General features: G+C 41.0%; 1 protein-coding gene across 2 annotated transcripts; it reads right to left on the minus strand.

Annotated features, from left to right (window-relative positions):
* Positions 1–1713: 1713 nt before the first annotated feature.
* Positions 1714–27395, minus strand: MTMR8 (myotubularin related protein 8). 2 transcript variants are annotated; one of them, XM_056359623.1, is made up of 14 exons: positions 27290–27395; positions 25746–25868; positions 25166–25328; positions 22961–23118; positions 21294–21422; positions 20201–20335; positions 18089–18221; positions 16265–16374; positions 15030–15155; positions 13431–13480; positions 11127–11327; positions 10577–10705; positions 9510–9636; positions 1714–7448 (listed from the first exon to the last, which is right to left on the minus strand). In XM_056359623.1, exons 1-14 carry the CDS (start codon positions 27311–27313, stop codon positions 7164–7166), a joined length of 1893 nt encoding a protein of 630 aa, XP_056215598.1. In that variant the 5' UTR covers positions 27314–27395; the 3' UTR covers positions 1714–7163. The 2 variants fall into 2 exon arrangements, with proteins under 2 accessions (XP_056215598.1, XP_056215599.1); XM_056359624.1 differs by lacking the exons at positions 25746–25868; positions 27290–27395 and adding an exon at positions 23536–23781 and having other exon boundaries at positions 25166–25305.
* Positions 27396–27918: the final 523 nt, after the last annotated feature.

The raw sequence follows: 27918 nt of genomic DNA on the forward strand, positions 1-27918 counted from the left end.
ACAAAGTTACACTGCGCCAAAAAAAAAAAAAAAAAAAAAAGAAGAGAGACAATCTAGTATTTTTGCTCTGCTGCACAGAATGCACTGATGCAGAATGAAAATGAATCACCATTTCAAGGTATCCTTGGCCCAGATGAACCCCAAAGCTCAACAAGCAAGCAGAGGAACTTAACTGCTTTTTCCACCTGGGCTTACAACAGCAGACTTGACCTTAAAACAGTGATTTTTCAGTACATCCAATTAACTTTACTGATCAGTATTTTTACTCGGCATAAGGGATTTCCTGAGAGCTGTTAAAAACCTAACTCTTCAGCAAAGCTCCTATGAGACTCTAATTGGACCCTGCCCACTCAAAGCTAAAGTTAGCGGCAAGAGGGAAGTTTTAAATCTGACAGCACCTTTGCTGAGGAAAACAGACAACAAGTTTTCCCCAAACACAGATTACAGCTTTATTAATTCTAGTCAGCATTAACACTAATAATCTAATTAAACGCAAGGCAAGTTCTAATTTAGGTAAATGAAGGATTTCACTGGCAACATGAAGAACATTTAAAAATAGCAAGAAGGAAAATAAAGACTTGGAAACATCTCAGATGTGGGTTTTTTTTTTGCTGTAACACATAGAGAAGAAATGCCCATTTGTAAGATGCACAGTGCAGTGGAAAATACCCATCAGTGCTGGGGAACAGGCACTGCGGCCTCAGGTCAGTCCCTGCCAACTGACCTCCGCGTGTTCTTCTGCGAGTCACAGCCCTGCCGCTCGGTGCCCCCATCTCCCACAAAACATTAAAAACCTCCAAACACTTATTTTAAAACTGATCACTAAAATCTGCTACATTACTTTGCCAGACAGAGATTTAGACCTTCTACAAGAATTTACCATTCCAAATGGTGCCCTGAAGCATTTTGTAAAGCCTTGATAAACGTCAAATTAACTCGTATCACCTCATTTCTGCTTTGCAGATTTGTATGTAGTTGTTGTAGGGTTTGACTGATGCTGCACAGCTAAGTTAATAAAGCACCGATTCCAATCTTGGTTATGAACAGGAGGCAAGTGGTGCACCTGGGATCTCCCTCTTCCTTGAGCATTCTCCCACCTCACTCCAGTTTGCCTGCACTTGACTCACCACTGAAGTTATGATTAAAAAGAAACGGATAAAGGAGTATTTTCAAATGATACCAGCAGCAGACTGATAGCAGATTCTTCACTCAAAGCCACCAGAAAAAAAACCTCTCTGCAGCTGGTACCATGCAACACCCACAAAGGTTGGGCTCAATTCCCTACAGCCAGGAGAAAGGTCTCGCTGCCTCCTGGAAAGCTCCTGCAGTCAGCCTGGAGCCACCTTAGACTGATCCAGCGAGGGACAGCCAGCCTGCCAGGAGGAAGAAAACAACGAAAAGGTATTTGGTTTTAATATATAAAGAAAAATATAATTAAGAAGAAATCAGAGTAATAAAGTGTACAGAAGATACTATGATTTAATACAGCTTCATTTGCATTACTACATTTGGGTGTTTTTTTAAAAGACACTAAGCAGTGCCACACTCCGCAGTACCTCCAAGAGCTGTGAGGTCACTCAGCTCCCATTCTGTACAAGGTGAAGCAGCATCACCCACTTTAAGATAAACTCACTCAAGTCTTTAATTGACTTCACATTTCAAAGTATGTGGCATTCTGCTCTGAGTTTCATTAACCAATAAACAGAACAGTCATTTACTTTAAAAAGGCAAGGTATTTATTTTTGTAGGGAATAAAAATAAACTGTAATACAAGTGAAACTTCATGGAACAAATACATTTAGAGAGGAAAAAAAGACACAGTGCTCCTCTAAACATGGTACAATTATTATTTTTTTTTTAAGCAGTGCATTAACTAAATGACTTACATTATAGAGCCATTGCAGCACATTCAAGAATATGGGTTTTCATCATCCACAATTTTATACAACTGTCCCTCAAACAGTTACACTGACAAAAATATCGACTTACAGAAACAGCAAAAACATTTACAGTTTTCAGCCGAGTACTACACAATTTTAGGTACGTTCCTACAAAGATCAGTTTGTGGATGATACACGTGTGTGCTCAGTTACACCTGAATAGATCCAGTGCTACAGGTTATTCCAGTAGTATGCTGCTACATTAAATACAGACGCATATACATAGATAAATGATATGAGGAGATACACATGTCAACCATTTCAACCTACCCACTTTCTGCATTGCTTTTTGTAGTTCAGAGGTGCCAAAAGGACGCAGCGCTGTACATTAAAAATACTTACTTGTAAGTACACCCAACAAATGACACTGGCTGCAATTGGCACTGACCTGGCTGCTCCTAGTGCTAAAGATGCTTATGAAAACATGGGACTTCTAACAACACCTGGTCCGAGACATTCCTCATTAATTAAGCGCTGTGTATTAACGAAAACAGAACTAGTACATTCAGAACAGATTTGTCCCCCCCGCTCTGCCCTGAGGCACGGGAAGTGCCTGTATGTGCAAGAGGGACAGCATGTAAACAAGGAGTAATGGCGTTAGGTCCATACAAAAAATGATCCCGGCACTCAAGGCAGAGCGGTGGGAAGGGGAGAAGAGCAGAACAGCAGACACAGTTTGAATCCTGGTCACTCACAAATACTCACTGCCATAGCGCCAAGCAGTGATCCCTCGGGGGGAGTGACCGTCGGGCACTGAACTACCCAACGGCCAGCTTTGCCAGAAAGGGAGCTGAAGCAGCGGCTGGCACAAGAGCTCTTTTAAATGCTTTCCCTGCAGGTGCTACCGCTTTGCCAGATGCAAGGGCACTTTCCAAGCTCACCATCTCCAAACCCAATGGAAACCACAGACACGGGGCACTTCGGCATGAACACTGCCACCTGCAACCCAGCAAGGTCTACCTCAAGGCAGAGATCCTGCCAGGTCCTGCGCTCCGTCTGCTCCCAGCAAGTCTCTCGCACCAGGACCGAGCTTACTGAAGCAAACTGAAGCTCACAGCGACCTACAGGCCAGTCTGCTCCTCCACCCCAGCCGGGGCAGCTCTATGTACCAGCGAGCACCCACACAGCACGGGGATTTTCCTTCCAAGTACTTCAATGAAAGGCATTCGCTACGAGCAGGAAGAGGCAGCTAGAAGTGTATTATGCCTATAGGCTCTAACAAACTGCCTTTTCTCTCCCATGAAAAGAGGGCCAGCTGGGAACTACATCTACTGGCAAACCAATTATTCCCTTTTTTTTTCTATACAGCAAGCAGCACCCATTGGATTTTCTCCACCACAGGTTACAATTGCAAAACAATACACAATTTAAGAATCCAGCATTGTGAAATTCACATTAAAACATTTCAACCAGCAAATAAAGCTACTGTACAAGTCCCTCTTCTACTTCAAAGTAGTAGCTTCAACACAGAGTTTTAATTATAGGCACTTGCCCATTGAAATGCTATACCTGTTTGTAGCAAGAGAAACACTGTGTACAGGCATGAAACCATGACACCACGGAGATCCTGGTAAAGCAAGAAGTGCTCCAGAAAAAGAAGAGTTTTATACAGAGACCATCCATAGCAAGCAGGATCCCCTCCTCCTTCCCATTTCTCCCAGTCAGAGGAATCCCAATGGAAAGCAGCAAGTTACATTGTTCACTTAACAGCTCTAAATACAAACAACAGTATTCATGACTTCATAACGCATGGATGCACTGCTAGGAATAAGTTAGTTACAGTGAGTCTTCACCCACATAGTGCTTATGTAATAAGATTCCTACGTAACAGATTTTAGATCTCCTTTAACACTTTTAGGGAACATCTGATCAAGTTGCTCACCACTGTCAGCAGGGCACTCCGTGAGAAGCGAGCACAGGCTTTCTGCAATGCCCTGGGACGCCAGGCCCAGCTGACCAGAGAGACCTGAGGACACGCTGCAGTGCTCTGAACAGCTTTTCATTTTTGGTCTTGAAACACCCAAGAGTGAAAAGCTTCTAACTAATCAGTTTTCAAATAAATAATCTCATGGGAAGCCAGGAAACCCTGGGATCTTTTTCCAGCTCCATAAATTTACAGCACCAGCATGAATTATTTTAAATGTTGTAGACTTTGACAATGTCTGTACACATTAAACCCAAAAGGTTTAAAAAGACAGACCATTACCTTTTTTTTTTTGCTAGCTTTTGCATTTCAAAGTACAGTCATCCACTGTTTTGTTACTGAAGTCAAAAGCAGCAAGATTACTAAAAGCTTACTAATACTTTCAGTGTATGAAGTAATCTTTTCATGATTATATGCACCTGCAGTAGCATTGTACTCAAGATGGGTTTGTGGAGATGTCAGCATCACATTTTAAGATTAAGCAAAGACTATTATACCTTGAAAAAAGTAATCTGTGGTAATTCAAAAGACAAGGCAATGTGTAAACATTTATAGAAACCTTCTGCAAAATGTTTTTATGCAATGATTAACCATTAGCAGGTCTAAAACCTTCAGTAGTCAGTCAAAATTCTCTACAATTCTGCATCTTTAATTTTCATTAGAGAACACTTTAAAAGAAGTTATGACATCTAGAATAACTGCTCCTAAAAACAGCCTGTCTTGGTCTCCTTAACCATATGAGAGTCCTCTGTTTAAGAAGCTGTGCATACTATCTGCTACACTCTTCTACCACCTAGAAAGCAAAGACAGGGTTTCCTATCAGCCCGTAGGAAACAGGCTCCACACTGCAAAGTGCACACGTGAAACGAGCTTTTACACTATAAAGAGGCAAAGGGAAATATCTCCCCAGCACCCTCCAGTGGAAACCTACAGCAGATTCCAAAACCTGGGTACCTAGAGCAGCTGGATTAAGACTTGGGGTGCAGTCTCTTCACTTGAGGAGCACATGGATATGGCAAACTTAAAAGACTGGCAGACTATCTAATTTACATGTTAGAAGCTTAGCAGATCTTTTTTTAGGAGTAAAGAGACTCAACAGCAGATAGTCACCTTAAAATTAAGAAAAATTGGATTCAGAAATCTGTATCCTTCAATATAAAATATACAGCTGTTGCATGATGCAGTATTGTTGATACATACCCACACAACAAATTTCAAACATCACCTGCTTAAGCATATCTGGTTTAGTATTTTATGCGCTTAGTTTTTAAATCAATTGCACGCTGCAGTTCTCTAACTCCTGCGTTAAAAAAACCCCAACTGTATTACTTGCTTTAAGATTGAAAACCCTGCAACATTTTAAAAAGTTTTTTTGCCATGCTAGGCATTGAAGAAACTCTGTGTTCTCAGGTATTGCCCTTTTTCCTTGGGTCTTCTGATGTGCTTAATAAAATACATATTTTCTCACCCACAATGAGACACTTGGGAGGTTTTGGTGTTGTGGGTTTGGGTTTTTTCCTTTTCTACTTTATCTTGAACACTGAAACTAACCTAGTCATTTCATCATAGGCTATAAGCATATGAACAACAGCTACTGCATTCTACAATGCTATAATGGAATGGTTCTAATTTTCACTGTAGATTGGGAGGGCTAACTTAGAAAATATTTTCAGCTTGTTTCAAAATGTTATAGACGAGAAAAACTGACTTTAAGACTTAATGGCAGCATCCAATTTAAGCAACAGGATCGAAAAGGAAGCAGAAAAGCATCTTGACTTAAGCTGCACAAAGGGACTCTCCGTGCAATTAAGCACACGTACAGAAGCTTGTCCAGAACAAGTACTGTGGGACAGCTTTCCTGGGCCATCCATTTCCGTGGGGAGACAAGCCCTTATTTCTTCACAAGACTCTGCATAAATGGAACATATATCTTTGTTTTAAACCTGCAACTAGTATCTTCAGCTGAAATTACTATAGTTTGAAGAAACCAGGTAGTATTAACAACCACTGGAGTGAGTCCAAGCTGCAGCCACTGCCACGAGACAAGATGTCCACTTCTTGTTGCAGCAAAAGATCACATCCTAATTTATATTTCATCACCAGCTTCACAAAATTACAAAGTTCACTGCCACGAGAGGTATTGTTCATCTCACCATGCCTTGACAGTACAGGCAAAACATCTCTAAGGTTCATGTAATTTTAACATCCAAGATAACACTCACCACATAATGTGAAGTAATCATTTTAGGCTCCATTTCAATAATCAAACACACCTGATCTGTAATTACTGCCTCATCGAAGGATGTGAGAAAAGCATATTGATTCCAGCTCAGAACAAAGAGTTACTCTGCTGCTTCAATTTAACCAAGATCATAAAACAGGACAGAAAATTTCCACATAGTATTTTTCTTATCTTTTCTCATGTCTAATACTCCCTCTGTCAAAAAGTCAGGTGTTACAGACTAGCTTTGTGGCTTGCCGCACTCTCACAACCAGTAAATGAGGTCCATAAAAGCTTATTCTTTGAAAGATCTGCTTAGAAAGAAGCTGCTACACTCAGGGGATCGGCAAAGATCCTAGAGAAGCTGGGAGCAGATAAAAAACCTTGTTTAAAAATACTGACTACAAAGAAGATCAAATACTACTCTACACTACAATAATAGAAATAGTACATTGCATGGCTGGACGTTAAAACGGTTTCCATAAAAAGGCACAGGGGGATTTGTTTTTGTTTAACAATTATGCATAGGAAACAAAAAATTAATCAGTTTTGCCACAAGGTGAGGGTCCATGCAGAGATTCATTCACAGCTAAGAAAAGGGGGTTTTTATCTTTTTAAGATGAACTGGAATTTGTTATCATTTTAAGATGGCCTTGTACCACCACCAAGAACAAATGGATTGCATCTTTCCTACTCCAGTTTATAACTGTTATAAGTGTTTATAACACTGCACAACTCCTAAGCCCCACGTTAATTAGCCAAGATTTCTTTCAGCTTGAAATACCAGCACTGGCACGCAGTCATAAACCTTAGACAAACATCATTTTCCATTGAAAAATAAAGGTTTACACTAACTCCAGGCAGCCTTCTGGGCAGCTCGGTACACATCTTCCATCATTCGAGCTGCAAAAAAATGCAAACCAAACAAGTCTTCCCTACAGCGAGCACAGGTCCCTGCAAACATACGTACTCACGCTTAGCTGTAAATGGTTGGGTGGTCTACACCCCCCAGGGGCACAGCTCCCCTATGCCTCACCACCACAAACACCTGGTTCCAGAACACAGTTCTCAAAGCTGATCAGTGGTGCCAAGGCTTTCCGTCCTTAGCTACAGAGTCTAACACGTTAGTGGTGTCACTGAGATTGCGGAGGTCCTGGTCATGAGACAGGTTCTCTTTGTGCTTTTGGTCCACACCCGGTGTAACATCTGTCTCCCTTGCTGAGCTGCCGTTGCTCAACACAGGAGGTGGTTCCCCTTCGTAATCCTGAGGAGTGTTGAGCATCGGTGTTTTTGAAGCAGCACGTCCCACTTTAGATAAGGAGCAAGCTTCACTGGGCAAAGGACCATCAAGGAAAGGAAGTTTCTACACAAAGATAATAAAACAATTAATGAAAGCTATTAATCCCAGATGTCAGATGTCCATAAAACAACTGTCAACATAACAGTCCTGTGCCAGTGGCTCTCTTTCAGCTCTGTAGTCCACCATTAAAAGTACATAAGCATAGATCCTTACATGTTTATATTAAACATCGCTATGTAAACAACAAAACTAAAGTTTTCAGCATTCACATGAACCTAGCAAAGGATACTGACAGGTCTTCTCACTGGTATATTTTTGTGCATATATATATGCACTGTCCCACTACTGCATTTTTAGGTTTTTTTAGTTTGTTTGTGGGGTTTTTAATACACACAGAAAGAACATTGCAAGTAAAGCCTTGAGCATAAAGAAAAGCCACACTTCTTTCAGGCAGCTGTACGGGACCATGGTGGGCTGACCCTGGCTGGATGCCTGGTACCCACCAAGCTGCTCTGTCACCCCTCCTCAGCTGGGCAGGGGAGAGACAATATAACAAAAGGCTCCTGGGTTGAGATAAGGTCAGGGAGATCACCCAGCAACTACCGTCATGGGCAAAACAGACTCGACTTGGGGAAATCAAATTATTACCAGTCAAATCAGAGTACGATAATGAATTCCTCATGCCCCATGTCAGGTGCCAAAAAGGAGTGTGGTGGGTTGACCTTGGCTGGATGCCATGTGTTCACCAAGTCACTATCATTCCTCTCCTCAGCAAGATGTTGTGGGGAGAGAATAAGATGGGGAAAAAGCCCCTCGTGATCAAGATAAAGGAAGTTTGATAATGCACAAGCAAAAGCCATGGGCAAAGGAAAACTAAAGATTTATTCTCTACTTGCCATCAGCAGGTGATGTCCAGCCACTTCCCCAGGAAGAAGGGCTTCAATATGCACAGCGGTTGCTCCAGAAAACAAATGTCAATATCAAATGCCTCCCCGCCCTCCTCCTTTCTCTTAGCTTGTATTGCTGAGCAGACGTCATGCGGTATGGAATATCCCTTTGGTTAGTCTGGGTCAGCTGTCCTGGCTACGTCCCCTGCCAAAACTTTGCCCCCCCACAGCATACTGGCCTCTGGGTATGAGGGGGGAATGCTGGAGGACAGTGCTGTGCCAGCACTGCTCAGCAGCAGCCAAAACACTGGTGTGTTACCAACACCTCTGCAGCTACCAACACACAGCATAGCACGAGGAGGGCTGCTCTGGGGAAAATTAACTCCATCCCAGCCAGACCCAATACATACAGAAACACAAAACTACAGCACTTCAAAGCTAACAAACTATCTACTTTTTTTTTCCCTGTCTTGCACTGCTGAAATAGATACCTACATCTTAATATAGCTATAGTTACCTGGGGAATCTGATCAGAACTGACCAAACCATGAAGCATGTGGCTGTTTACTTTATTCATCATCATCATCATCAAAATTTGTTATTCAGGACGCAAGATCTCTGCCCCCCAGTACCACAGAATACAAAAGTGCAAGACTCCCTGTCTTGTTTTAGCACAGTACTTCAAACCTCAGGTAGCCACCTTCAGAGAATAATTCAGCCTGTGTGATCCAGCTACATTTCAGCCATTACGTGGAAAGCCACCTGAAGCAACTCAGTTAACTGTTTTAATCCCTGGTTGATCATCAGTTTTTCCAACAGGTCTAGTGCACGAGAAGGCGGGGAAGAAAAATGTGTGGGGGACAAGCAGAAAACAGTAATATTTTTGGACATTTGTAGTATTTATGGTGGGGGGTAGCAGGCTCATTCTTTTCTTCTCTCCCTACCCCCTGAAGTTTGCTGTGAGTGGAGTTGAAATCCAGATGTTAACATCTGCTTTGTTTAGAGAACTGGAACACCATGAGCCTGCAACAGAACTTGATTGAGCACAGCTTTTACCTAGCAGATTAAGAATTTTGGGTAAATCAAATCTGTTTATTACAGCAATGTCATTTAACCCCTCATTTTGTCCAGCTCTGCCCAGCTTGCTGAAACAATTCTTCAGTGCCAATGTTCAATTCCAGTTATATCTGCCAAAAGCATCATGTGATTTTAAGTATTATTAAGATTCAGGACTCACATTTTCCAATTCAGATGCATTGTCCTCCAGTTTCATCTTCTGGCTCATGGAGCTTAGCAGATGATCCAATACACACTGTTTTGGATGCATTCCTTTGTCAAAGCGATTATACATCCCACACCAAAACCTCAAGGGCAAGAAAAGAGAATTAGGCGGTTAATTGTATACTACAGGGCAACAAACTAGATGCTATTTAAGGAAAAAAAAAAATCAACAAGTTCAGATTAGCAATTTATTTTAAAAAACTGCCAGCCTTGGACTATAAAAATCAGTATAAACAGGCAAATTTTCATAAAGTTCAAAAAAACTTCAGAAGATCCAAGTAATTCTGCCTTACAATCCACGTGCACTGGTAGTAGGTATTAGTGTAAGACAAAACTACAATTTTTTTCTGTAGCAGACCCACTGGGGGTTTGGGCAGTTCACCTGCAAGTCCTCATTTTGCCTACCTCCCTACTTTTAATAAAACTTTTTGCCCTCCAGTAACCACAGGCAGCACTTTAAAACACATTTGCGTCCCCCTCTCTCTCAGCAGGGAGGAGTGAGCCAGAAACAAAGCAAAACTAACCGCTTCAGCTGTAACACCCCGGGGCAAGCAAATAGACATGGCAACAAGAATCCCTTCTTGTGAAAACCACCCTGACTGCAGAAGCCTGGGTGTGACCAGGCACTGAACTTCCTGTTTGAAAGACTCCCTTAACAGATATTAAAGAGAAAGAAAGGAGAAGCTTTAACAACTGCCTACCCTATTACATAGATTTGACAGAGCAAGCAGTCAGGGTGTGTGCAGGAGGTCTATCTACACATCTGAAGTTCTTTTCCTTACCTTTCTCCACCCTTTCTCAACACCAAAGAAAAAAAAATATTATTTTGAATTACAGTACCCACACTCATTTAACAATTACCTGTGCGCTGCTACTATGTTTATGAATGAGGAATGAAGGGGAAAAGTAAAACAAACCATTGCTATTCCATGAAAATTTATTTTATGAATCCTGAATCACCGATCTATGTTACAATGAAAGCACTGCCCCCTCCTTCTTCCCCTTCTTAAATAAGCAACTTACTGGAAACTAAAAGGTAGTGTATTTGGTTGAAGCTCTTTGTAAGCTGTAAATCCTCTGTACAAAGGATTTCTCAATTCCTGCTTCTTCTGTAAGAGGAAAGGCCACAGAGAATGGGTCTTCTCAAAGATTCTGTCAATTAAAAATAACATCTAATCACTAAAATAAAGAAGTTAAGTGGACTAACAACATTAGCTGTTTTGAGTAGAATTAGGTTAAGGGAGCTAAGAATTATTTTTACACAGTATCTGATTAATTCCATAAACACAAGATACATTACTGAGGAACATGTAATAATTGAAAATCGCCACTATCCAGTCTAAAAGGAGTATCTGCAAGTTATTACTGTAGTCCAAATTAAAACATCTGTCTTCTGGAATAGAACTACATCTCTAATTTTTTTTCCACACTGTAGAACATAAGCATCTATGAAGACAATGTTACCCTTAACCAATCTACAATTACATTAAAAACGCACAACAAACACAACCTGCCCTCCTTCTGACATTCAAAGTGATTTCCAGACTGTTGGCTCTAGAAACTTCCTACTCACTTCAGATCCTCACGTTCCTTATGACAGGTCCCAAGGAAGTTGCCAAACTGGCAGGAGTAGACGTGGTCATGGATTTCAAGAAGGAAACGCTCATTAAATTCAAATGTGCATGGGAACTGCTGCATGAGCTGCCAGACACATTCAATGAACTGAGTGAAGACAGGAGATACCTCCTTGGGGTCACCATCCAAATGGCCACACCTAGAGACATGCAAACAAAACAGGGTTAAATCCTCTGTCACCCAGAAAAAAAAAAAAATAAAATCTCTTCACCATTAAACAACTGCAAGGTGTTCTTCACTCCTAAAGTAAGAAATTGTCCTGCAGAGTAAGGAAAAACCCTATGTGATTTACCATACAGCAAGTGTACATTAAGATGTGCCACCCTCAGCATGACTTGTTCTCCAAGGGTACCTGGCAGGAGTGACAAGACTTGTGCATGTCCCTTTCTCTGAAGTAAAATTAGCAGTGGAAGAGCCTACATAAATTATTCTGATGCTTGCAAATCAGTTATCTGTGAAACAAGAATCCTTGAGCCTACGCTACGATGTTAGCACAAGGGATAAAAGACAGTATTCTTCAAAGAAACACCTATCGCTCAAATACAGGAAACTAATGCTGGCCCTTAATTGGGGGAAAAAAGTTGACATTGGTGGGATTCTGTTTGTCTGCCAAGAAGAGTAAGAAATGGGGGCGGGGGGAAGTGTCCTCTACGATCTTCTATGGATATGGGAGTATTATATTGGGCAGGCATAGCCAGAATGGGCAGCAACAGTCAGGACAATCTGAGTTTGCTCCACATAGATATTAAAAATGAAATCCTGGTCAGTAATTACTTGGAAAGAAACCAAGGAAAAACTCAAACAAAGAAACAAAGAAAACCCCAAAACAACCACCAAAAAATATTTTTACAGCTTTAGATGAAGTTCAGAAAAATCCTACTAGTTCTGCAAAAATCGAGACAGGGATCTATTGGTGTTCATTACAACCCACCACAAAAGAAAAAAACACCACAAAAGGAATGATGGCATTTTTGGAAAGAAGTCAACACTTTGTTGTACTGTAATGACTGTCCTTCTTTAACAGAGAATACATGGGGCAGAATCGTCCTTTTCTAGGAAGGGATATAACCTGGAAGTCCACAGAAAGACATCCCCAAACTTCAGTGGAAGAATGAAGTAGGATTTCTTATGACAGAGATCTAGTCGATCAAATCCCAGTTCCTGATTCTGTGATTCAACCACAACACCCCGAGAAGCAGCATGAAGAAGGATTAATTTTCCTAAGAACTGTAAGGCACCAGCCACCACTACGACAGGAATGATTCTGTCTAGAGGGACAGACATTCATATTCACATTCAATGCTGAAATTCGTGTCTCAAGTACTTTTTGTATCCAATGCCAAGTTCTCATACTTGAAACAATCCTTCATACTAGAAGAATAGGAGGGGTTTTTTTGTTTTTTTTAATATTTCTTATTCTTAAAGCAAGAGAGGTGAAGACTCCCTTAAAGGAGCAGAAACAATGACCACAGAACATTTATTTGGCCGATAATGACCAAGGAGCCATTTATCTTTGACTGCTTCTTCTTCTATACCAGTATAAGAGCGTGCACGTTGCTTATTTTCCCCCAGACCTGTTTTAAGGAAACCAATTTATTTTATTATCAAAACCAGGAATCTGTTTCACAACAAGAAAAAAACTTCAATTTTTAACAACCTAATACCGCTGAATAGACTGTTCCCTTCCCTCCTCATATTCTTTTGGATCACCTCAGTTTCTAATTTCTGTATGGTAAATATAACAAGTAGTAAATTCAAGGTAATACCCCTACTAGATGCAGGCTACCAATTACAGGACTGACAGCATTTTTAATCTGCCTAGAGAACGCAGGTCAAATTGTTTTTAGCATGACACTGGGCTCAAGTTTATGCTTTGAACTTGGTAAAAGTGCTTAAAAACTTTACCCAAGACTCTCTTCCAGGAGATGACTGCAGAAGAATTAATGTCTTGCCAGAACATGAGCACCTCTCATGTAATATGAATGTGATTTTGCAGGCAGGAAAACACTCAGAATTCAAAAAATTTGCTCAAGACTGTATGATTTTGTAAAGTAATAAAAAAACACTGATGAATTAACAACCCTACCAGATACTAGCTTTTATTGTCACCAACTCCTGTATTTTCTAAATCTTCTCTCCTCTGTCCTGTATTTTCATTTAAATTTTTCATGGAAGTATATGAACCTGAAAACAGTGTATTAGTTTCACAGACACTACACCCAAGATAACACGCTCTTCTTACCTGTGGGAGAACTTGTGGCCCATTGCAATCCACTCCTTTTCAATCAGAACCTGCAGTTTCAAAACAGATTTAAAAATGTGCATTACTTTGTTTAGAAAAAGCAAAATGAAGCCTTTTATGTTAAAGTCTAAAAAGCTTTCCACCAATGCTACCTGTTGACCCTACTGTTCCGAGTATATCCATAGAAGTCAACAAAAATAGTAATAATGATTTATAGATTAGTTATCCGCAGTTACCAGTAAAATGACACTGTGGGAATCAGAAGTTATTTCAAGCAAGACGAGTACTGTTTTGAGGGAGTCCTTATGTTGTTAAAAACATAAAATACAAACAAAGAGAGCTAGAAGAATGAACAGCTTAATATTACACTATGTACTATTTAATTCAGGAAAGAGTATCGTGATACTCAATATATCAGCAGCTGGAAATCAGCAAATGCTTAACACACAAATAGGAACATAAGAAGTACAGCTGTGCACTGAGGAGCTCAGGATGAAATCAGAAAAACTCCATGGCTGTTTCTCATTTAAATAGAATGCGTATGCTAGACGTAAGAAAATTACAAGAAAGCTGTATTTTCCTTAAACACATGTCTCACAGGGAACCAGATGACTTTGCCTGTCAAAATTTCTCCATTCTTTACACTTCTGTTGCATTCATTTAGGAATAACCACTGTCAAAGTATTTATGCATATAAACCATTTGCTCAGGGACAGATAAGCATTTGTCTGTTTTAGTTACTGCTCCTGTTCCCTCCTAATCAAAATCATGTTTCTTAGTTCATACAGAATTGTCCAGAGCACAGCCAAAGCCCAGACAGATGTTTCACACTAATGTAATTTTAACTGTTAGAAGATTACAGGATAATGTAGAAGCAAAAATAATAATAGCATGGAACACAAGGAAACAGTCCTAGCTAGCAGTGCAACACACTGGAGGTGGCAAAATTTGCATTGCTCTGATTTCAGGGTTTCTTTTAAGGAACTCTTCTGAGAAAGGGCAGCAGTCTGACTTCCACGTATTTAACAGAAGTTGATGAATGGAAAGGTAACATCACAGACTGCACTGTACTTACGCAGTGATGGCTTCAAACAAGAAAAAGCCTGAAGTAGAAGCAAACAGCCAAATTCATGGTAAAGGATTTAAAAAAAGGTTTTAAATGATGCACAGATTTTATGTGACATACAGGTTATATGCTGCCCTGCGCACAAGAATAAGTTCACCCGATTTTAAATCCTAGCAGATACGAGAGCATTCACTACGACAGTCTTAAATGACAAGCTGCTTCACCACTTTTTTGTGGATTGCTGCCAGTTTTGCATCCTTTGCTCACTCATCTCTTGCTGAAATGTCTCATTAGTGGCTCTCACGTGGACATTCAAGACAACAAAGATTTGGGAATTGTAAATCAACCACTGCTGTTTTGTGCCCATGCTGTTCAGAGCAATTAAAGCTTGTTTATAGAATCAAAGCTGTTTTTATATAGGTCACCTACTGTTTGTTCCAGGAAACGGCCTAAAACATTTAATTAGGGCCTGTTTACATTTCAAATCCAGGCAACGCATTTTATTTTTGAAATTCCAACATTCATGTTCTTACCATGAAGCCTTTAAAAGTCCTATAAAATGGATCTAACAGGAGGCTAGCCAGGGAGCAGACCTGAGCTGTGCGATCCCACCCATCAGAGCAGTGGACTAGCACACTAGCTTTTTCATCTTTCACAGCCTGTGAAGGAGAGAACAGACAGAACAGTTTAGCAGCTTTCCAGGCTGGGTACTGTAATTAAACACTATCACTTTATCTGCATCTACCTGACTGGCCTAAAACCAAAGAGGAAAACTTGTCATTTCTCATCTGGACCACAGAAATGCACCATTTCTGAGCACAGAGCCATCAACCCCTACGAAACCCCAACTAGAATAAAATGCTGTAGCATGCCTTGTCAGCAACACAGACTGCTGAGAAACAAAGACCTCTGATGTTCAACCTTCTGAAAGGCCAAGAATTCTCAGTTCCCTCCTCAGAGGAAAAATTTGGTGGATGAGTAAAGAATAACAACTGGACACACAAGGACTAGGAACTTCTCAAGAAATATTAGAAGAGCTCATGCCAACCTACTCCCATATGGATCACCTTCTTCCCCATGTACCAGTGGCAGAAAAGAAACACATAACAGCTTCATGCTTGCTACACGGGAAAATTTTAAGAGAAAAGGCAACATTTACAGAAAGTCACTACCCCTGCCACATGTTGCCTGCATGCCCTTTACTATTACTGAAGAGCCATGGGCCTTTGACTTTGCTCCTTTTGCATGACCTGCACAGCCACAAGCTTCACAGATGAGGACTGCATTGAATAATCAAAATTAGGAGTCCCTGCATTACACTGAACCAGGAGAAAATAAACTGGTCTAAACAATCCCTCCTTTAAAGCAAAGCAGTATAGTAAGTTACAAACACGAGGTTACAAGCTGTTTGCACTACTAAATATGTTATATAGAGACATTTATAAATGTCATTTATTCACATTCTTGTGATTTCATTTGTTTCAAGTGAGTTCTAATAAAGCCTAGCAAACTGCTTGCTACAATCCAGTGCACAGGGCAATGTCCCAACCCCTATGGCATATCATTCAGCCACAGGATGTGGCTAGGAGAGAGCCAGCTGGGCAACCCACTTGATGTTCTCCAACCGCAGGCTGGTTTTTGAGAGCTGAGGCCAACCTGAACGGCAACGTTTTCCCACCTTTTCACCAGAGACAACTTCACAGCCTTGGAGCAGTCCCTAACAGACAAGTATTTTTTAATTCACCTGCAGGTTGGAGTACAGTTTTACCTTGGCAAGAAAGACACCTGCATCCATCACAGCCTTAATGTGCCGTAACCAACCTGAGTTCTCCAGCCCAGTGAGGAAATCGCTCATTGAGGGGGACTTCATTTCACACACTAAGAACACAAACAAAGGAATTAGCTGTCACTCTGTTAACGACATGTCTTTCTTTTTCCTACCTCCTCATTATCTCTTCACAGCACCAGAGCAGCTAGATGCTAAAAGCTAACATTTCCCCACTTTTACAGTGTCAGCAGCAATATCCCGTCTAAAGGACGCAGAAACTACCGGTTGCATACTTAAATACCCAAAACAGCAATTTTCAGCTATGAGAGAACCCAAGGATCTGAAAATATTCTCTTTTTTAAAATGGTAACTCATTATTGTTTTTAGCAAAGAAAGTGTTTAGTGATCTGTTACTTCGCTATAAAGCAACATCACACACACATCTAAACCACTAACATGCAGTCACTATCAAAAAGATATGAAGAAAGGCGAGTTCTAATTTAGAGAGAGAAACAACACGCCTAACCTTGAAGGCAACTCAGATGCTATATTGAAATCCAGCACAGAAAACACTTATAGCAATATAGTTCAATAGTCCATAAGCACCAGTGAGTGAGATCTTATCACTGTTGAAGAAGAATATGGGAGTAAGCAAGTATATATTGTGTCTCTTCCTCCACCACAAAATAAACCTGCCAGGTACAGGCAATTGAGGACTTATACTTGTGATGAGGCCAATCTCTTTGTCGTGGGAATAGCCTCATTTTTCTCCAAGGTCACCATGGATCCTGCAGTGCTACCTGGCTAGGCAATTGGTAGCATCAATTATCCAACTGTTTTGAAGCAAGATGACCATTATGCTGGTTTCTAAAATATTAAACTCTTATTTTGAATGACAGCACTCATATTACATTTTAATAAATAAAGCACAGGGACCAAGCAGAATAATTTGCATCATCTACTCTGCCCCGTTCCACATTCTTTGTCAGCACAATGATGGTAATAGTGCTGGAGACCAGCTGGCAAAGTATACTGGTCTGATCCAAGCTATGCCACCACCTTTAAAGGACCTTCTCCAAAATTACATCAGTGAAAATACAGGCCTGATTCACCTCTTGATCTCCAGTAGCTCAGGGAAGTATTTCCTCTGTGCTGCTTTGCATTTTCCCCTAAGATCACAATCTCACAGAGTAGCTTATTTACCTGAGCTACTCTGCATTTTAATATATTATGTATTAAAACATTAATATAACACATTTTAATTTATTAAAAGCAAAATCAGTTGAAGAAATCAGAAATAAATGAGAATTTTGTATGTATGAGATTAAAGATCATACCAAAATTTTATTTCAAATCAGAAATACTGTTTAACATGGAAATACTCCAAACTAAACACAGCAAACCCCACAAAAGTATTTCCCCAACAACTGACGTTAGTTTTCTTTCAATAGGTCACAAAGGAACCACAAGATGATCTCAGGGGTAAAATACAGTATTTCCCTAGCCTCTTTCTTTTAATTTGGGGCATTTAAGAAATTCACATTTTATGTGACTAGCACAATTAAGGAATGTTGTTAGTATTAGTTGCTATTTTTGAACCAAGCACAATAATAAAACATCTAGCAGGAAAGCCTTTTAATAGCATTACTACTTTCAGCCACTTCAATACAGAAAACAAAGTAAGATATTGACTTTGTTTATCTGCTTCACAACACACAAGTCCACATGCACTTGTCCACACAGGATCTGTATATTCAGCAAAAGCTTCTGTCCAAAAGTAACCAAGGGTAGTGAAGACTGGCCACTTGCATGGACCGTACCTACCTTCCAAGAGTTTCTGCAAGCTGTTACGCATCACATGGATGTTTTCTATGCCAATAAATTTAAAGCGAATGTTATCATAGTTATCTTCATTCTCATAACCCTTCCCAGCAGCTCGGTTGGCCATGGCATTTAACTGTCAAATTCAAGGGAACAGAATAGGATAGAAAGGAAAGAGAGAAAATGACAACAAATAATACAAGAGATAAATGAGTCTGTTTTGTAAGTCCTTTTTTTTTTTTTTTTTTTTTTTTTTAAGAATCTCCCAGAAAATATACTGAACAAAGCTGTTATTCAGACATACTTCCCCACCTCCCAGACATTACTTCCAGCTGTTCCAGTGTCTCCAGTCTATTAGTCATATGCAGAGACTCATTAAGACCCTGGATAGAATTTCTTAGGGTAGGTAGTATCAAAACCATGCCAAATTTCAGAATACCGCTGTCATCAAAACAGGTAAAGAGACATTGAGTCTGCCTTAACTGTGAAGCTACATAAAAAAATTCAGGCAGAAGCATACAAAAGTAAAACTAGGAAAGCCATTTTTACGAGTAACATACATACATGGTGGTATAGAAATAGTAAGAGAATTCCAAAGCTTTTCACAGACATACATGCACAGATGAAATAAAGCCACCTGAGGGAAACATAGAAATATTAAAGTTGAGCAGAAAGAATACAGCAACCAACCGGAACTGCAGAAAAGAAGTAGAAAAGAAGCCAGCTGCTCTACAATTATCCAAAACAGTTCAAAAGCTACCAGGAAATCTTTAGCAGTGACAAATAAAACCAAAAAACAAAAAACAAAAGTAACAAAAAAAGAGCGTCTCAACCCCCCATATATTAATTTGGGAAGAGAAGTAATTTGCCTCCATAGAGAAGACAGAAGAAAGAGTCAGATACAGTATATACATCTTTAGAACAATTAAATAACCCTAGTGCTTCACTTCTACCATTCAGAGTAAGACATTGTGTTAGAAGGAGAAATGTGACCAATAATAAATTCTCCTTCTTTCACCAAATACTTTAGAACAAAACTGCCATCAATGATGGATTTCAGTGGAACATCTATGATACTGGAAGCTGTCTGTAGCAAAACAACAAGCAGTGATTGCTATAAACATACATATAATTACAGAATAGGTTTATCTGTAGGAAATGCCATACTACAAAAAGCCCAAAATGCACCTTGGAACAACAGGTGAAACATTCCATTTTCCTAAAAAGACTTTTTTTCCCTTCGTACCCCTGCCACAGTTTAACTAAATGTATAGCTTCTATAAAATAACTGCAATATTTGAACAGTGAAGCAGGTTCTCAGAAAGCTCAATTTTAAAATAAGCAGAGCACTTTTAAACCTTCCTATTTAAATAATTGTGTACTAGGAAAATCTCTGTTCAAATTTGCTTATACCAACACTCCTAATCAATATGCTTACAAGACAGTAATTTGAATTGGCTTCTAAATTCAGTTCCTCAAGCTGACAGAGATTTCATTTTGCAAATGTTTCTTCAATATCCTTACCTAAACACCTCAGCAACGAAGTTCTAGCCCCAAATAGTGGCTATAGACCAGAAGAGCTGAATTGTATTAAACTCCAAGCTGCACATCATGAGAACGTTAGTTTGTTTTTACAAAGGCAAAAAAGTTGAGGAATTGCTTTTCTCAGTTGTTACCAGATTCCGTGTAGCCCCACCTCTTCCCAGGTCTGCTGATAAAAGCATTTCAGCCTCAGGGAACTGAATCCTAAGGCTCCTTTCCAACTAAAGGCATTAACGACCTAGCTCTCTGCAGGAAAATGCTTCACTGTCCCAGCCAGCTGCAAGACTGCCAGTTGCTTCAGGTCATCCTTAACACAAACCTCAACCCAGAATACTCCAGGAGAGTGAGCATTCTTAACAGCACTTAACATTGCAGTTATATTATGCACAAGCATTTTGTCACATTAAGACACCAAACTAGGAGCCTGATACTGAATTCCTGATTCAGGACTGACACAATTTAAGCTAATGCAGTGTAAGAAAGCATTAGCAGAGTCGTGGAAGAATGAACTGGGAACAGCATTACCAATTCAGATGCAAGCTTTAAAAGTAGCGACAAACCCCATGAAGATACCTTTGGCCTTGTGTCTACAACATACATGAAGGGGCTCCCAGGGTTGGCTTCTCTGATCGCCTGCAGCATTTGTTCATCCTCCAGACAGCGTGCGCTGAACCCTGAGAGAGGCTGGCTACAGCGACATATGGCAGCCTGCAACACACAACAGCTCACTGTTTCCTGCTTTCAGATTGTCTCTATTGCATTGCCCCAAGGAGCACTGGTTTGTTGGTTTTAAGGGCCCTATTCTGTTTCACTGAAAAACTGCTACTTAAATGGACACACAGAAATACTAGTGGAGTGTTTCTCAAAGCTAGAAGTTTGGGAATTGTAAGAGAGTAGTGAGGCTAAGGAGCCCTGTTGCAAACTTCATTGCTATGTTCTCAAACCCACTATGCTCTGCCTGATGATCAGTATCCCAAATGATAACATTTCTCATGTTTTCTACTTGGTTTCTATTGTCCAAACCATTCTCTTCCACAACTTTGCTTATCAGTTTTTACTGTTCCACACTCAGAACTTCACCAAGTATGCTTTAGGGAAATTTCAATAGCTGCCAGCACAACTCCATGCAGTTGCCCAGGTCAAGACACGCTTCCTCAGGAAAACAACAATTTGACTGTGACAGCATTTTCCTAACATCTGCATCTAAGACACTGCTGAGACAGCAAAGTTAAACATTTACATTCTGGTCTTCAGTGGAAAAAAAAAAACCCTGAAACCTTCAATTATTCTGAGCCAGCAGGGATTCATTTCAGGGTGGTTCCTCCCCTTCAATACTAAGAAAATCTAGCTAACACGTACCCTGTTAAAACTTTATTCAATATAGCTAAACAGTAGATTGCAAAAGCCTACATAACAAGGCATTGCTGAAAGCTGATTAAAAAAAATTCAGACAGGAAGCTTAGAAAGTTTGTGCTTTTTGCACAGGTCTGGATGCATCCCAAGTGTTTAACTAGATTATTCTGTGGCTGTTAAGAGAAGCAGAGTTCTCAAACAAGAAGTTAATATGCTCTAATAATTATCTCATTCTTTCCTTTCACTAAAAGGGTACTGGACAAGAAGGGAAACCTTTAACGCCCACAAAACCAGCAGACAATGAACAACTAACATTGTTTTCTTTATATAAGTAAGAAAGCACCGGAATCCGCCCTCTGCTTCTGAACCTTGAACTTCCGATCACCACAGCCTTATTAGCAGCTCGAGGCACCACTATTTCTGGAGGATATGTGTTGCAAACCTAAGTGAGAAGAAAGAAAGAAAGAAAATCCACATATTACTATTTAACAATGCCAAATTCATGAAAAATTTCTCTATATATGCTGGATTGTATGCTAAAAACAACAGAAACAGATTGTTTGCCATAGTGTATCTAACATAGTCCACATCTTAAGTTTCAAGCCATGAAGGTGCATTCAGAAAAAAACAACACAGGAATAGGTGCAAAATAAAACAATGTGGAGAACGAAATAAATCAATTTTGCAATTGAACCTCAAAAAAATGGACTGCTCAAAACACAATATATATTAAAAGTTATTTAAATCCATAAATCTTCTGAAAACTTCCAATTTGTCACAAAAAAAATAAACTAAGAACTACTATATTTTAAAAGTTCCCTCTAAATTTTACTCAACTTGAAATGAGCTTAACAGCAATCAGCTAGCATCCTCAGAGACAAGCTTTACCCTTTCTCCTCAGACCAGTCTTTTCAGCTTGTACTTCACAGATAAGCTATTCTACAAGTCTGGCTTTACTTTAGGCTTGACTATTCTGAAACATCTGGAAACCATGAGAAAATTATAAAGCACTGGCACTTGCAAGTTACACACTAGCAAGTAAAGCTTCAAAGCTATTAATGGTTTTAGGTGCCACATTCAGATGCCCTCATCAGCTAATGGAAAAAGCGCCTCTCGCATCATATCTGAATTCAGGCATCCAAAGGTACAGTCATTTAATATTACCAGTCATCTCTGACAGCACAGGCTTGTATTTCTTCAACCCAAAGTGTAACAGTAAAGAAAGCTACTGGGGAAAGGAAGTGGAGAGCCAAGAGAAGGGATTGAAGACTTAATATGTTGGTATGTTCCTCAGAGTAGTTTGCCTTTTAGACAGAGACGTCTGACTGTACACAACATCAGAAGAAATAAAAAGGGAAATAATATGAAGCAGGAGTTTTGAGTACGCCTGCTGAAAAAATGCTTTCATTTAATGTTGTTTAGATCCAGCCTGGCCTTACAGGGGAGAAAGAGGAGAAAACAACAGCAGCAGCCAGTTAGGACTAAAACGACCAAAAACCCGTATTTAGCAGAAGATTCAATCAAGCAAGAAAAAAAAAAGTTTGTTTTCCCTTAGTATTTTTTCCTTCCTTACCTAGCCACTTTCCACTCTGACACATTCCCCACTAAGCCAAACTGCTGCCATTTATTTCTCCTCTACCCATCTGTCACCAGCCTGGTGGGACAGGGTTTGGAAATACCAAGAGCAGCTAAGGGTACTTCAAGTTTCTTATAACAGATGGTTTGACATTTCTCCAGAAAAACAAGGATCTGGTACTTTGCCAGGGGGATCAAAACAAACCAAGGTGACTCTGCAGCTCTGTTCTCTTCTTCCACAGCATCACGATCTGCAACTTCACATCAAGATGCTGCTGCTTCGATTAAAACCAACTGAGCTCATTCCTTCCCAGAGGCATTACCTCTGCAGCTGTAGGACTGCTGTATGCCATTAATAACAAAGAAGAGATACTGCATTAAATGGCTACTTTGGGCAAGAATTACCTCATAGTCTTTATTAACATCCGTTATTTCCCAATAGTCATTTGGAATTCCCATACGCTGGTAATCGACTTTTAAATCAATCAGCTTCCACCCAATCTCCCGGTTCTCTTTAGACATTTTAGGATTATAAGAGAAAGCATAAAGTTCTTCGGATTTCACTGGGAAGACAGAAAAAAATAACTAGTGAGAGGGAGATACAAAGACATGGAGAAGTCAACACTCCTTCTGGAAACAAAACCTGAGTACTTCACAGGAGAGTATAGATATTTAAAATTTCTCAATCTCTCATTAACAGATTTTCATTTGGGGTGATAGCAAGTGCCAACAATTCATATTGAAAACCCCAGGAATTTCCAATATTCAGTTCCCACGTGCAGGGGGATACACTCAAACATTTTGTTAGAATTAATGAAAACTTCAAAGTAGTAAGTTTTCCTGAATAAATTATTTCTTACTGAATTCACTACAATAGGCATGTTAGATGAGATTTATATCTTAAGAACTAATCCATAAATGAAAACATATATTAGAAGATATATTTTCTGTGAAGAGTTCATAAAACAGCTCTTGCACACCTGTAAGTTCATCGTTCAACAGTGAGTTCTGAGCCGCATGGAAAACTTGATAGATGTCTTGAATATTACTGTCAGCCCAACAAAAGCTTCAGGCTGTGTCTGACAAATGGTAATTTCTTCCTCCCTCCATCTCTACCATCCCAATTTCCTTCCCTCTCTTCATAAAATGCAAATCCAACCAATAACTCATTCAGCTGATTCCCAAGGCAGCAAGCGCTCCAGAGACAGAGTGAAACCTGTCAGAGTCTGATAAAGTAGCCAGGTTACCAGACAGGTAACCCATAGCTGTCAATCATACATGCGCAAATAATAAATAATCATATGCTCTGCCAAAAAAACATGAAGGAAGCATACATACAGAAATTTCAAAACAACAAAAGAGAACTGTTAAAATCCATAAATAGAACAAAAGAAAGAGCTACAGCATATTACCAAATAACCACAAGACAAAAGAAACTGATGTAATCCCCTGCAGTGACAGCTCCCACGCTTTGAGACTCTACATAAGTCTCTAATTTTCAAAACTGAAAGAACAGTGACAGATTTTAAACATAACACCAGCAACTTGCCAGATACAGCATTAGAATTAGAACTTCAGGACTAAGAAAACTCCAAAGCTTGGAGCACAAGGGAGATGCTGGGAATAGACAGAAGCCCCTACTATCAATCAGAAAAACTCTGAACTCAGAAAGAAAAAAAAAAAAACATTTCTACTACAGTATTTCTATTCAAGTTCTATGTGATGGCCAGCATGAAGCAGACTGGTGCTATCAATTCCCTTCCCTTAGACTAGTGACATAATTACAATGTGCTATTACAAATGGCATCCTTGTAACAACGCTGAACTCCAAATACTGGTTCACTGAAGAAGCACCCCAAAAACAGAAGCTACCATAGACAGAAGCCAGGTAGGAAACTCGGTGGAATGCTGTCTTGCCAGAATAACAAGGGGCCTGAAGATTCATCCATGATGGACTAAAAAGCTGAAGCCAAAATAGACCACAAGCTTTTGAGGATGTTTTGCTCAGCCTCTTTAGGAGTGACTCCAAGTCAGGGCAGCCAGGGTGAAGCACAGGCTTTCACAACTGAAAAACAACAAACACTGAGGAGTAGCCTAAACATGCTATTGGGAAACAAATGAAAGATGCCAATGTTTAAAGTTTTATTTGTGGCATTCCAGAATTCTGTGAACATCTGGATAAACCAGAAAGGGCAGAACTACACATGGCCAACAACTAAGTCACAGAAATGACTGACAATGGGCAGATGTGGGATATGACACTCAGCACGAGTGCTACAAGAAAAGGAACCTGAGATGCCACATACAGCCTCAGCTGGGCAAATGAACTTTGCGCAGGTCTTCAGAAATTCCTCATGCAAGACCACCTCATCACCACTACCGCAAAAGATTTTGTTTAATTTGGAAGTACGTGCCCTGGTCTACTTATGGAGCCCACCCACACAGACTTTCTCTGGTGGTGGAAACTGATTTTGATTTCACATCCTCCCCCTCCTGTACTGACAGGGTGGAACCAACAGTCTGGCGGGCAAAGCTCTCTCTATTGCTCAGATGAGCCTTCCAGCTTAAAGCATTTCAACAATTTGCAAAACAGACTCCCGTCCTAAATACCTGGTTGTGAAAGTTTAAGCAATGAGGTATACACTTCGTGACAGTCACGTTCCTGCCCAATAACAAAGTGAGCCACATGGAAGGTCTTGCAGTGGATAAGGAGTGGATATCCAGCTGTGGTCAGGGGCAATTTTTCTACAGTTGCAATATGGTGATGCAGAATCTGAAAAACAGGAAATAAAGAACATTTTTCAGAATATCAACTGATAAGGCTGTGAGCAGTACAAGCAGATACTAAGTTTTTGCAGTACTATCAGCTCTTTACGCTTACTGTGTCTAGCTAGCAACAGCAAATAAGTTTATTCACGGTATTTATCAAATAAGACTGTGCACCCAAATGCTAGGTAACTAAGAGCAAGACAAAGTTCCTGGAACGAACACCAATTCAGTAAGTGAACTCTGTGAAGTCACATTACCATTGTGTTCATTTCCTTCCAAAACACCCGTTTCTGTTGAGCATTTGGTATCAAAATGCTATGAAAGACTACTAAAACTCTGGAATTCACAAACCCGCTCATTTTGGACACAAGATATAATTTTTATACTTGTGTTTAAACAGACTCCAGGTACCACGACATACCCATATTTCTTTCCTGACTTCAGCAGAAGCATCTACATAGATAAGGTGGGTAGCTGTCAGGTATAACGTCCCATTTGCTGCCTTTCTATTTGTATAGCGATCTAGTAGTTTCACATTTTCAACCTGCAACATAAAAAGAGTATAAAAATTAAATTTAACTTTGATAGAGGCAATATCTAAGCACCTGTTGAACTGCAATGATTTAACTTCTAATACAAGACTCGGGAAATAAGACAAAAAAATATAAGAATTAGTCTCCCCTGCAGCACTAACTCAGCTTTACACTATAAATCGAAATTATTTCTCCAGTAATTCAAGTCAAAAGGTTAAGCAAACTGCCAACGTTTAGCACCAGTGTAACAGGATTACTGGATTTGTAGCCAAGATGATCAGAGTTTGTACTGTGCAAGGCTGCAGAAATAATAACACAAAAAAATGTGAAAGAAAAGACCGTTCATATTCAGCATAATTAAAGTACTGCTCTGAAAGCCATCTCCTCCAGCCTGACTTCCAACTACTCAGCCACTATAAAAAAAGTAGTAGTAGTTGTTAGTTTTTGTAACACACTTCCCAGGCATGTAAGCGCATTTCATAGACCACACTAAGCTAATGAGCAAAACCAGTTTTAAAAAACAACAGCAGAGACATAATAAAATATTAAACTATTTAAATTGTTTGATTGATTTTCATCTGGCCTATTTGTTTCTTAATGAATGCAGATGGAACTTTTTCTTTCATCATTAAGCAAAAATAATGGGAATAACTGGAAGGACAATGAAAACAAACAGTTTAACGGTATATGATAGATTAGTTCAGGGTGTTGACTATGTAAGCTTCCTCACAGGGTCATTGGTCTGAGATAAATCATGGAAAATGACAGGCAGGTTCACCAGCGCACCGTACGCGATGTGGGGACAGAGCACCCCCAAACCAACATCCTAGAGAATAAAACAAAACAAAATACAGCAACCTTCACGGTACTTAAAAAAATAATAATAATAAAAAAATATTCAAACTCTAGACAAACAGCTGCCTGAAGTAAACACAGTATTTTTTAGCTGTCATGAGCACAGCATTCCCAGAGCTCCCGTTTCACCTCACCCAACTGAAAAAGCACGCCGGGATTCACTTCGTCGGGCCGAGGGGGTCTCCGCACTTTGACACCCACGAAGTTTGCAGGACCCGCACCAGGGGCCCGCCTGACGAGCCCCCTGGCCAGCAGCCTCCGAGCCGCCACGGCGGCCGGTGGGAAGCGCCGCCGCACGGCGGCTCTGCGGGTCGGCCGGGCCCGCGGGAGCGGTGCGAGGACACGTACGCCTCGGGGGAAAGCACAGAGTGCTCCTTTCCTGACATTAACCACGACTTCGCACAAACAAAGCCCTTGGGAAGGCCCGGCCCTGACAGAAGCCGCGGCCGGGGCCCGCCGCCCCCGAGGGGCTTCGCCTCAGGTGCCTCGCGGGAAGGCCCCGGCCCGGCCGCCGCCACGCGCCGCAGGGGGCTGCCCACAGGCCGGCGGCCAGCTCCCGGGCGGCACAGCCTCTTACCTTCGGGGTGGTGATGTGCTCCATGGCGGCACCGCCCGCCTCCCCCGGCCTCACCTCAGCACGCCCGCGCGGGCCGGCCCCCGCGCCGCCATTTGCACGGGGCTGCGCCCGGGCCCGCCGCAAATCTCGCGAGAGGCCGGCGGGGCGGCACCGCCGCCATCTTGGGTGAGGGCAGGGCGCTGCCGGGGCAGCCGCGCGGGGTCCCGGCGCGCTCGGGCTTGCCGCGCTCGGGCTTGCCGGCGCGCCCCCAGCCCCGCTCTGCCCTGTTCCCCGGCGGCGGGTACGCGGAGCTCTCGGGGATCTCTCTGGAAAAAACCCACCTTTTTCCCCTCAGTGTGTGCGGCCATCAGCGCTGCCCTTGATGGGCAGCAGGCTAATCGCATTCCCCACTCACGAAAGGGGGTTGGGGATTTTGACCACGTTAATAGCTCGTACAGTCGCGCGACAGAACTAGATTACTAGTAATAGTTTTTCCGTATATTTTGATTTCAAAGCATAATGCCGTCCCTCGTGGACACCCGAGCTTGATCCCGAAGAGCTGCTGTCATTACTATTCACCTGCTGCCGCCTCTGCAATGCCTGTCGCGGGCCCTGCCCAGGCCCAGGCTCGGCGCCAGCCAGGCCCTGCG

This window comes from Falco biarmicus, chromosome 14 (genome assembly GCF_023638135.1).
Source record: "Falco biarmicus isolate bFalBia1 chromosome 14, bFalBia1.pri, whole genome shotgun sequence".
NCBI classification, from domain to species: domain Eukaryota; kingdom Metazoa; phylum Chordata; class Aves; order Falconiformes; family Falconidae; genus Falco; species Falco biarmicus.